Source organism: Aulonocara stuartgranti (assembly GCF_965226115.1).
Source record: "Aulonocara stuartgranti genome assembly, chromosome: 4".
In the NCBI taxonomy this organism is placed as follows: Eukaryota; Metazoa; Chordata; class Actinopteri; order Cichliformes; family Cichlidae; genus Aulonocara; species Aulonocara stuartgranti.
The window spans coordinates 1,918,494-1,930,404 of NC_138942.1; the positions used below are offsets into that span (position 1 = coordinate 1,918,494).

At 48.7% G+C, this 11,911-nt stretch overlaps 1 protein-coding gene across 2 annotated transcripts; it reads right to left on the reverse strand.

Moving 5' to 3' along the window:
- Nucleotides 1-1,895: 1,895 nt before the first annotated feature.
- sh2b1 (SH2B adaptor protein 1) lies at nt 1,896-10,959 on the reverse strand. 2 transcript variants are annotated; one of them, XM_082530250.1, is made up of 11 exons: nt 10,924-10,959; nt 10,770-10,845; nt 6,265-8,275; nt 5,652-5,753; nt 5,125-5,216; nt 4,951-5,033; nt 4,669-4,824; nt 4,119-4,330; nt 3,805-3,979; nt 2,717-2,807; nt 1,896-2,041 (listed from the first exon to the last, which is right to left on the reverse strand). In XM_082530250.1, the coding sequence occupies exons 3-11, from the start codon at nt 7,945-7,947 to the stop codon at nt 2,020-2,022; spliced, it is 2,616 nt and encodes an 871-aa protein (XP_082386376.1). In that variant the 5' UTR covers nt 7,948-8,275; nt 10,770-10,845; nt 10,924-10,959; the 3' UTR covers nt 1,896-2,019. The 2 variants fall into 2 exon arrangements, with proteins under 2 accessions (XP_082386376.1, XP_082386375.1); XM_082530249.1 differs by having other exon boundaries at nt 10,770-10,954.
- Between the last annotated feature and the right edge of the window lie 952 nt (nt 10,960-11,911).

Below are 11,911 nucleotides of genomic sequence, written 5' to 3' on the forward strand. Positions count from 1 at the left end.
ACATCAGCGTCGTCACGTGCACGCCAACATCAGTGTAACATGTAGAAAAACAGACACGCTGCTGAATGTGCGCTTTTCCTTACATTAACATGTCAGGGGTTTTTAAACATGGTTACACTTTCTTACACAGCGTCTCACTGACCCCGCCCACTTAGAGTCACAGCGGGCTCCACGTGGGCCGCGGTGGACGAGGAGTTTGAGCTGCACAGGCCTGGAACACGTTTAAGAATTTAAAACAGCCGTGACGGACGCTGCAGGGAAACGTTACGATTTTTATTCGTCACCTCATGAATGCATCACAATATAAAGTGCGGTGAGGCGACTGTTGTGATTTGGTGCTATATAAATAAAATTTTATTAAATTTTGTAAATGTGCCAATTTATGGCTTTATTAAAATTTTATTAAAATTCTCAAAAACTGCATTTAAATTTGAAAAACAAAAATCTGAGGAGCCGCACCAAACGCCACTGATGACATCTGATGTTTTAATGCTGACGAACTCAGACTCCACTTAAAAATGTCCGTTTAAGACCGAGCAACGTTTTTTTAAAGACGTACGAGTCAAGAAAGTCTGACTTTAAGCTAAATTAAAACAAAGCCATTTCAATGCTCACGAGTCCACTAAGAATGATGCCGACACCACAGGCCAAACTAAACTTACACGTGACATTTTAAAGGAAGTGACAAGCAGCTCACCGAACATTGCCCCCGCCCCCCCGTGATGAAGGTGATGATTGGCAGACTCAGTCCAACAGCAGCGAGTATCGTTACAGTCTCACACTGGCAATAACGACGTTTAATATAATAAAAAGTTAACGCACCGATTTGTGTCCAAAAGTGAAAATAAAACGAACCCAAAACATGCTCAGACTTCAAGAACTAATGAAAGTAAGTCTCATGAAGGCGTCAGCCTGCGGCGCCTCACATTCAGTCAGTGTTTTTCCTTGGATCCGATCACCACCGACCAACAAACATCCCGGTGCAGACGTCACCATCGTGTTGCTTTAAAGGCGTTTCTAGAATAAATAATAGCAGCAGCTGAACGTACCGTCAGCTCAGTGAGAGCGCCACAGTGAAACGACAACGTGCACCTCGGCGTCCTGACGACGCTAAAAACAGACTGTTTGGGACGAAGGTTCGGAAAAACGTGATTCCACCATTTAAACTAAGACCTGTGAAAGTGAAGCAGTGAACGTAAATAGTGGCTTTAGTGTTAACATCATCTGTAGTATTAATACAAGCAGTCACATGTGTGGGCGGAGTTTAAATGTTAGTGTGGGGTTCATAAACTGCTACCTGGCCGAGCGCGGCTTCAGAAACTACATTTTTAGTCAACATTTCCGTCGCTTTCAGTTTGCTGCGGCGCCGCGATGTTTCGGGTCTGGCTGCCAAAGCAAGAATATCTGTAGCATGTTTGGCCTCTGGCTAGCGTGTGCCGTCCTGACAGGACCGCTGTGAGGTATCGTCGGGTCTGCCGGCGTCAGGGCTGAGCCTGCTGCGAGGCGTACCGGCAAAACAAAACAAAGCTTATCTGGCTATAAAGAAATGTACCGCTCGTTAGTGTCGTAAAGCTGCGCTCACCCGCCTCTACGTCTCTCTCTCTCACATAGTGTTAGTACTTTTACTCCTCCCCCTCCTCCTCGCTAACAAAATTAAAATACTGGTTATGAATGGCTATGATGTACGCCGCCTCATCCAATCCAACTTTCACGCACACTCAAACACACATACGCCTCCTCCTCCATCAGAAGAAGGAGTACTGGTTATCGATGGCTCGGGGCACCCTCGCTCCCTCCCTCTCTTCTCCGTCTGCAGCTTCTAGTTGGCGGAGAGGCGTGTCCCTGTCCCTCTCCTCCCAGTCCTCCACGCCGCCTCCACTTCCTCCACTTCCTCCTGTGGTTGTGACTGTCACTGCCGACACCGCTGCTGCTGCTCCAACCTCCATTTCATTTCCTCTCTCCTGGGGCGGAGTCGGGGGCGGGGGGCGGCCCGGCGGCAGGGGAGGAGGCTGAGGAGGGCTACGGGGTCTGCTGGTCAAGTCTGCAAGGACAGAGGAGAGGAGGAGAAAAGGAAGAAAAGGGGAAGGGGGTAAGAGAGGGAGAAGAGTGTAAATAAAGGCAGAAGAGGAGGAGGGGGGAGGAAGAGGAGGAAATGAGGCCGAAAGTGAAACAGTCGGAGGAGAGGAAGATGAGAGGTGGGAGACAAAGAGAGACGACAGTGAGTGGCTGGTTAGGTGGGAGGAGTCAGCGGTCGTCAAGTCCATGGGAGTCATGGAGGCAGTCCAATTCAAGGTAACACACACACACACACACACACACACACACAGTTGTGGGTCTGAAACTAAAGTTGAACATAACCAGGATAACCTTATCTGCTTCAGCCACGCTGACGTCATTACTCCTGCTAACAGGTCACATGACTGCTCATCCACTCAGTCAGGCCGGGCTTTATAAATGTTGTTCGCTCTGAAACTCACCTGTTTTCTTCTAAACTCAGATTTTTCCCGCAAAATATTCAAAGTTTTCTTTTAAATTTTGGGCAGTTATCCTAAAAATCCCCTCCCCTCCCCCAGTACAGCTGCCATTTATTCAGGCCACTGAACTCTCCTGATTGGCTGTGGAGTGTCACATGACCAGAGCCAAACTAAAACCCAAACACATCATTTGTTCATTCACTTCCTCGCTCTCTCTCTCAGCCGAGTCCGGTCTCACTTACACACAGTCAGAGATGGGGGTTGATGGAGAGTCAGGATGGCGCGTGGTGATGACATCACAGGCTGTAGGCCGACTGCCCGCCCTGTCCCGGCCTGCAAGGGGCGAGCCAACGGATACAAGACAACAACAGAGAGGTCAGAACAGCGATGGGTGCAGTAACACAGGACAGATGGAGCAGGGGTGGAGGTGGGCGGAGTTTCTCCTCACAGGTGTGACGGCACTCCCGTTCGATCAAACCACCCAAACAATGTTTTCAGGCTCTGATTCTGGATCGGACGGTGTTTCCCCGTCACACTCGTGCTGTCGTTAAAGCATTTTTAGCTGAGAATAAAACGCCAGGATCTTATTTTCAGCAGGTGAGACTTCATGCTGCCAGGCCGAGGTCACAGCAGAGGTCACAGCAGAGGTCACAGCCATCAGGACCTTTTAAATTTAGCAATTAAACAACAACTTTTAAAATATGTAATCTGGAGACTTTACTGGCAGGACATCAACATCGGTATAATAAACATCCCAGCAGACATGACGATAAATGATGATTACACATGAACAGAACAGGAAGTAGTCTGCAGGAAGGAGGGAACACATGACGTGTTGGTGGCATTACTAACGTGACGCGGGCAGGTCATGCAGGGTTTGTGTAAAATCCACAGACGAACACGTTAAACAGGTTTGCTTCCAGCTGGGTTACACCTTACAGGTGACCGCCGGGCTCTGCAGGTGTCTGCACACCTGACTGAGCAGTTTCAACCCGATGCAACTTAACACTGTTGCTAAGCGACGGCAAGGCTGACCACAGGAGACACAGCGCCTACTTTTCCAGCAGCTGCACATCTGCAAGTTGCTTTGCAACCCCTTGCCTCCTCAGAGCTCTTTTAAAATCACTTTTCATCCAGTTTAATTTTAAATGGAAATTCCAAGAACAGGAACGCCTGAATCCCAACGAATAATGATTTCTGAAAATGGTGAGACAGCATCAGTGATGTCATAACAGTTGTTACATGATCAGAGATTCAAACTCATTCCTTTAAGTCTCGTCTGATTTGTCATTAATTAGTCGCCGGGAACACCTGGTGCTCTCACTCGTACCTGGCTGCCGAATGGCGGTAGCTCCCACGAAGCTGATGAGCGTGACGTCGGAGGCGCCGCCGGACTCCAGAGGGATCGGGTGCACGCGGAAGTGCTCGAGCATGTCGAAGATGGACTGGAACCACAGGTGCTGCACTCTACACTGACCGTCCTCATTCAGCGAGAGGCGGAGGTGCTGCGGGGAAGAAGGCAACGACACGTGTAAAGCGTACGCATCATCACGTCACCCAAACGTGAACCAGTTTGTCAAACAGGACGGCCATGAGATCCTCTTTGTAATCAGACTAATATCTGCCGGGATGCTCTCGTCTCACCTTGGCTTTTCCCTGGAAGTTGAAGGTGAGGACGTATTCTCCGCGCCGCGTCTCGCTTTGACGGACCAGGAAGACGCCGTGGCTCGCCGGGCCTCCAGCCAGCACTAGCTGAGCGGCTTTGAGGCGGGACAGCGTGCCGTGGAACCACTGACACTCGCTGAGCGGGTGCTCCACCGCCTCAACCGGCGTCACGTCAGAGAAGAGGAAAGACCCTGAGTGGAGGAAGGGTTTGTGTAAACCTTTAAAGCTAGTAAGGTCATCACGCTGTGACATCACAGCATCGATATACCGCCATCACATCTCTACACAGAGACAAGAATCTACTCCACATTTAGCAAAGCTGATTCAACTGTTTGTGTAGATATTCTGATGCATGTCTGACATCATTACATGTTGTGCACGTGACCACATTACACACCTACAGCACGCCACCTGAAACAGCAGAGGCTCAAGCTGGATGTGGATCATACATGTGCAGATGCATCAGGATTCTTCAGGCGTCACAGAAATATTTTTGAAAAAACAAAACAAATCTCTGGGTCAGACTCACCTGTGGCGTCTGGTGTCTCGGCAAACGGTGTGCCGAGACTAGCCCCGCCCCCTCCGTGAATCCGGCCATCTGGTTCATCGAGAGGCGCTCGAGGTGGCAGCTCAGGCGGGAGAGGATCCATCAGAGGCGAGGAGCCTCCGATCCCACCATAACACACTGATGTGAAGAAACGAGCGGAGATGGTCAAACGCTTTTATGCAATGTGTGTGTTAGATGTACATGAACAGAAGCTCTGCCCACATCAGGGGGTCCATGTTCAGTAAACTCACACTCCATGCTCACCTTGTGAAAGGCGGTCACCGATCTCAGGCGTCCCGCTGATGTCCAACGGCCCCCCGCACACACCCTCGACATCTTCCTGTTCACTGTGGGAGGGAGAACGTGGTTATAGCCACACCCACAACCACATATGGAGCTGGTCAGGCAGCATGCCACTGCTGCTTTGTGTTTGCTCACCTGAGACAGATGCCGTTCCTGATGTCACTGAGCCACGCCCTCATCTGAACGGCGTCTCGCGTCTCGATCACGTACTGCGTCGTCCCGTCCAGCTGAGAGCAGAAAGAGAACGCGCTTCATGTTTCAGTGAAACCTTCATGTATGAAAACGCCACCGTTTCGATTCCTAATATCAGTTTAGGCCCCTCCCCCTCATTCCCAACAGATTACTTGCACAGTGGAAACCCCCCACTGTGCACTGATGCTGCTTTGAGTCCATCAATGCTCAGCTTCACCACATTTATGCTCCACAAAAATAAAGACGCCAGATTCTTCCGACCTGCTTTCGCTCGCACGTCTCTGGATTGTCACATTCTTCCTGCTGGTTTAGTTCCTGCGGCTAAAACAATGAAGCGGCCTGTGTTCATGTGGTACGCCTTCAGCTTTCACAGACTACATTCTGCACATTGCATACACGCACTGAGCGGCCGGCACGTGATTGTTTGTGTAGACATAAGAATCAGAGCCGATGGTTGACGGCGTGGTTACCTGCAGCAGGAAGGTGTTCTCCTTGTCGGGGACCTCGAGCGCCGTGGTGCTCCTCACATCCACGATGGCGCAGCAGGGCACAGTCAGCCGAGGCTTCGATGACTGAGACAAAAGGTTTGCCGTTTAGTTATACAGCCACACAATTTAGCAGCAGGTCAAAGGTCGTGTTCAGGCAGCTGGAGAAGTGCGGGTGATGGTGACACTGGCAGTCCTACCACTCCTGACCAGTAACAACCAGGACAGGCTGAGCTACAAGTTATTCTGCTGACCGCTTCATATGCCTGACTAATGAACCAATCGACTGACGGCTCAACACATTTAGCTGTTGTAGGGTTGATGGCAGGAAGTGAAGCTTTGTCACCTTTGTGGACTTTTTAAAGGCTCCTGTGACCCTCAAAGCTTCAGAAGACCAAATAAAAACAGTATTTAGACACTGACACCACTTTTCATACTGATGTTTGAGCTTGTGTGATTTTTAAGCTACTTTTCTGCAATATCGTTTTTAATGATTCTGCTGCAGATGTTCATCGAGTCAGAAAATAAAAATTCGAGTCTTTTCTCTTTGACCTGTTTTGAGCACCAACACAAGTTAAAAGGTTTACTCAGAACTCACTTTGGGTGGGATGAAGAATTCCAGGTAGTACTCCTCTCCACGCTCGCCACCTTCTCTGTCCCGCTCTTGGAGGACCAGCCGACATTTGTGCCAGCGTCCTCCCCTCCAGGGCACGTTCCCCCCGCTGGCGAGAGACTGCACCGGTGGCGGCTGTGCTCCAGGAGACTGCGCTGAGGCAGGACTGTTGTCCGTACTGTGATGCAGCAGACCGAAGGAGAAGCCGGAGAAGCCGTGGCTGCCGCTCCACTCGTCACTGGATGAGCTGACGCTCACCCCGCCCTCCCGTACCAGCCGGCCCACCTTCCTCGGAGGACCCATGGCGGCGGCGCTGCTCGGAGGCAGCGTTGCAGAGTGCGAGCTGGAGGCGGTCGAGGTGAGGACGGGAGGAGGGGATCGTGACAATCTGAGCTTCTCCAGACGATGGCTCCACTTCTCCTTCTCGCTTCCTTCGCCGTTGCTCCGCCGCCGATCCCGAGCGGCTTCTGACAACGACAGGGAGGTGGCGCTGCTCGACGACGAAGGGGGCAGTGAGGAGGAGGAGGAATGAGGAAGCGAGAGGGGCATGGACAGAGAAACAGGCATGGAGGAGGTGGGTGTAGGAGGCTGAGTGCCAGAGGTCCTCTTAGAGGTGTCCTGCACGCCCATGGTGTAGCTGTAGCTGGAGGGCAGCTGCGCCTGCGTGGCGTCGCTGGAGGAGCTGCGCCAGTGCAGGATGCCTCGCACGCTGCCCCGCACGCTGCGCCCCACGTTCCGCAGCGAGAAACGCTTCTTCAGCTTGTTTTTGGAGGAGCCAGGCGTGCCGCTCACCTTGGAGCCGGGCAGAGGAGTGACTGAGGAGGGTGGATTCTGAGGAGTGTGGGAGGAGTCTGCGTTGTCCACCTCTGACGAGTCCGCTTCCCGTTCTTCTAGCTCTTCGCCGACGGACGCCGCCCCGAGCCAGCTGTCCTCCTCTTCCTCCACAGGCGCGTCGCCGTTCCCTGGAGCCACCACGCTTCGACTCTCCTCACGCCTCCCGTTGTTCCCTCCTACGGAAGAGCAGCACGATGACGAAGATGATGGAGGCATGACTTGGCTGTGGGCATAAGAATCCTGAAACCTGTCCCCGCCACGGTTCTCCAACACAAGACGTGCCGGCGCTGGCTTCGTGCCCCGCGTCGTGTTAGTTGGAGGGCACAGGGGGACCGCCCCTCCAGTCGTGGACAGCGGCGAGACCGCCTCCTCTTCCAGAGACGTAGCGTCTGACTGGGGAGCCCAGCTCACCATTTCATCCCGTGCAGAGGAACAGCTCGGCGGGAGAGCCCCCTCCAGCTCGCTTTGGAAATGGCGAACGAAGCGGTCGGTGAAGCGGCGGCAGAAGGCAGCGGCAGAGTCTGCGGAGTAGTGCGGGTTCTCTAAGAGAAACGCCCGGAAGTGACGTGCAAAGTCGCCGGCTGCGACGCGGGCGTGGAGCTCACAGAATTCAGTCCAGCTCAAGCAAGGTGAGGGCGATGGCGTGGGCGTGTCCGACAGCGAGGACAGATGGGCCTGGGATGGCGGGCTCATCAGCGGAGGGAGAGGGGGAGGGCGCGAGGACAAGGGCAGCAGGGAAGGAGAGGGCGGGGAAGGAGAGGGGGAGGGAGATGGAGGTAAAGGGGAGGAGTTTGCCGCCCGAGGGCTGGGTGGGGTTAAAAGGGAGCCGTTCATCCTCCTGAAAGGCGTGAGGCGCCGAGGGGCTCAATGATCAGTCAGATTACTTCAGTGTGGGGGGGCACCTGCACCACATCAGTCTACCAATTTACAAACGAGGGTGAAGCTCTGCCCCATCGAGGGAGAAGAACAAACAACAAACCACGATAACGACGGCGTTTAGAGGCGGTCAAACTTCTGCTACATTATTTATGAGACTAAAGACTTCAGCCAGAAAAAAACCAAAGAGGCTCCCACACAGGAAACGTGCCGTCTGAGGTTAGACGAGTCACAAGGTCCGCCTCTTCTTCAATGTCTGTCTGTATGACAGGAGCGCCGCCACATCCTAGAGAAGGGAAAAAACGTTAGTGACACGAGCAGAAACAGCGTCTGCACACTGCAACTGTTGAAGCATGACGAACATGCCAGAGATCAACAACGGCCTTTAATGTCTGAAAATCTTTGTGATTCAAATATTTTTTATAGGAAACAGACCCACACATGAAGCGCCGATCAGGTGAACAGTGGCGCCGTTGGGATCAGAACACGTAGAAACGACACGACAATCGGTTTGAGGCGTCGCTGAATCGCGAGCTCAGCTTTCACTTTTTGTAATACCTGCTGTGATTTTCCCAACATCCAGATTAATAAAAATATAAAACTGATCTGATCATTTTGAAAGAGCGATTTCTTTTAGTTAATTTTTTTAAATAACTGTCACAGATGCAAATTTAACATTAGGGTGACGTTGAGACAGGAAGTGGTTCAGTCATGCTTCGTTTTTGCTCACAAACGTCGCAGGATTCAGCTGCCAGATTTACCACAGCATCATGCCCATCAGTGCTATTCTGCACTCTCATTGGTAATCAAGTGGAAGCTGAGGCAGGGTCAACTCAGGACCCGCCCATGTCGCCAGCGGTTATTTCACTCATCGTGCCTTCATGTTGGACTGGACGCCTCTCGAGATCATGTCTACCTTCTAACGTCGAGTTTTTAATTTTTCCTTCTTCAGACTCGTCATGTAAAACTTTGCGTCATCGTTGAATCCGTGTTGTGGCTCCTTCATATTGCTCAAAGAATTTTAGGGGTTTTGAGTTTGGTTCTTATTTTAGATTCTTGAATATGATTCAGTTTTGTTACATTTTTTTATTTAACTTCCATTTGAAGTGATTTTATTATAGGCTGCGTTTAATGTTTTGGCTGCTGTAACAGGAAGTCTTTTGGATGACAGATGTCTCATCGTAAGCACGTGTCATACTTTGAACTAAAAATCTTCAGTTTCTGAAGTTTGAGGGCATTTAAGCATTCGGTATCGACAGGTACAGGTATAAAGTTTTAAGCCACTCATTTCTTTAAATTTCGCTTACTGGGAGCCTCCAGATTTCTGAAGGTCTTTTAAAGTTTTTATTTCACTCATTTCCAGTCCAGTCCTTGTACCTGAGATTTTGTTAAGACTCTGAACTTTGACCTATTAATCACTCAAAGATAAAAAGACTCCTGACTCAAGGGATGAACCAGTGCTGTGTCCACACATCATAGGAAAAAAAGTTCGATCTTTAGGCTCTTTGTCACCAGCTGCCTGTCACAAAAATACATTTGTTCTTATTTCAGTGGCTGAAGCTAAAGTACAGAAGATATCACGATTTGAAAGACAAGATGGTGTTTTTGCATCTGGACCTTCAGCTGACCGTCTAACGTTCACTGCAGCCTCATCAGAGGGCTGGCTGTCCAGAATCAGTTCTTAAGGGAAAGCGGGGAGTTAAGGCTGAGCTATGCCACATTACATATAAAACACAGTGGAGGCTCTCATTTGCATTTTAGTCAGTGGTGTTTGAGATCTTTGAAAAGCACCATCAGAGTTTGATCAACTGTGCAAAACCATCGGGGAAAAATGATTTCAGCCTGACAAAGATGCCAAACACGGCCTGAAGAGAGCAATAGTAGAGTATTATCAGTCATGGATCAACATTACTGAAGCAGTCCGGGATCATCCTGACACAGAACAGAACAAAGAGGCAGAAACATCCAAAAGAGCTTTGACTATCCTTCAAGAAGCCTGAAGAACGATTCCTGAAGATCCTCACAGAAACTTCTGGCTACGCTGAAGAATAAAGGCGCTCACACCAAACACTTACTTTCAATCTCACTAGAATTACACTCCCAATTTTGGCTTATTAACTACATTTCCATGTATGCTTGGCACACGTTTTAATGCACCATACATTCATTTCCTTTTTTCCTACAATATATAAAGACATAAGATGATGTAAGACTTTTGCACACTCCTGTCCAAAGACCAAACGTTCCAGTTTTTGTATATTAAAGATTGTTTGCTCACAGGGTTCTCGAAAACTGATTTATTGATCATTTGATTCCTAAAAACATCATTAAAACGGTTTTTAGTATCATTTTATTTTGACCGCTGTTACCTTTCACCTTAATGACAAAAAGACACGAACACTTCCCCCAGCACCTGATTATTGATTACAGATTATTGATAACAGAGCGTCTCACAGCAGCGTTAGGTGGCTCGTTAGCATGCTAACATGAACTAGCAGTGTGCTCATTCAGCTTCTTTAAAGACGTGCAACGTTAGCTGGCCACCGTTAGCCCCACAGACTCGACGTGCCCACGCACCTGCCCCTCAGTCGCGCCTGTGTTCAGTCAGCTGTTGCTGGTTTAAGTGGTCAGAGAGAGGACGACCACACACTGAATCATCCCACAGCAGTTGTAGCCAAACATTCCGCGAGCTAAGCTAACCGTTAGCCAGCTAGCTAGCTAGCTATTAATAAACCTAGCTATCAGTGTTTCCTGAGCACAGCGCGCGGCGTCTCGTGTACCTGCAGATCACAGTCCCGTGTCTCCATCCGTGTCTTTGGCTGAAGCTGGCACCATGCGTTTCATCTCTCCTCCTGCCTACATAACCGGACAAACTGCTTGTTATTATTGTTGCTGCTGCTCGTGCTGCTAAATATGAATATTGCTATGCCTTGCCTGGACCCGTTCTTCTCGCAGTGGCCTCAATCTCGCGATCGTTGGCAGGTCGAGGAGTGCAGCCTTTATATGACAGCAAAACAGCTGGACTCAATAATGATGATTATTTTCAACAACAACAACAACAACAACAACGTTATTGTAGTATATTAATACGTTAATTGTTCTAAATCGGAATTAGAAAAAAATAAAAAGCGATATTAAAACATTAGAAAATACACGAAATACAAACTCAATATTTTAAGACATCGATAAAACGTTATGGAAAAAAGCCAGTCTATTGAATTTATTTTGTGTATTTCTTTAAATAAAAAACTGCTCTACTAGTAAGAGGAAGATTTGCCATTTACTGTTACTGTAGAAGTGATATTACTATAAGAGTAATATCTATAACTATAATTTCCCCATATTTCTGAAAGACCTGAATCAATTACCCTGTAATTACTGACATATTGCCTCTGAGATTATCCCACAATATGCTTTTGATTTTCTGAATAGTTCCAAATTTAACATGAGAAAAACTGTACCTTTGACTCACCATACAGCCACTAGATTTTCATCAAACAGCTGATTAAAAAAAAAACGTATAAATAAACGTAAAAAGAAAAAATAAATCAACGTCTTGATGCATGCTCAATCATTCAGGTAAGGAAATCCCAAAAGGTTGATTCTGTTTATCTGCACGCAGCGTCACTGAAAACATTACATTACATCTTTTTCCTGCTGTTTTTAATCAAGTCTTATGAACACTAAGCAATAACTAGTCAATAATTTAAAGGAAAGCAGCAAATCTTCACATCTAAGACCTGAGAATAATTTGTTTCAGGCATCTTTTACAGTTTTTTCTGATTGCTTAAGCACATTTTTTGTAACTATTGGCTAATTTTGCAAAACTCTTCACACAAATAAGAAAACCTGTCACCCAATCATCAAAACATTGTAGTTCTCTTGCAAAAGCAAACACAGCTAGATTAACTCTTCACACCTT

Excerpts from the sequence above, each read along its gene's own strand:
- sh2b1 (XM_082530250.1), bottom strand. The coding sequence starts at position 7,947 with ATGAACGGCTCCCTTTTAACCCCACCCAGCCCTCGGGCGGCAAACTCC. Across the intron at positions 5,034-5,124 it reads AGGAACGGCATCTGTCTCAG|TGAACAGGAAGATGTCGAGG; the intron begins GTGAGCAAACAC and ends TCCCTCCCACAG. Across the intron at positions 4,825-4,950 it reads CGGTGACCGCCTTTCACAAG|TGTGTTATGGTGGGATCGGA; the intron begins GTGAGCATGGAG and ends TCTTCACATCAG.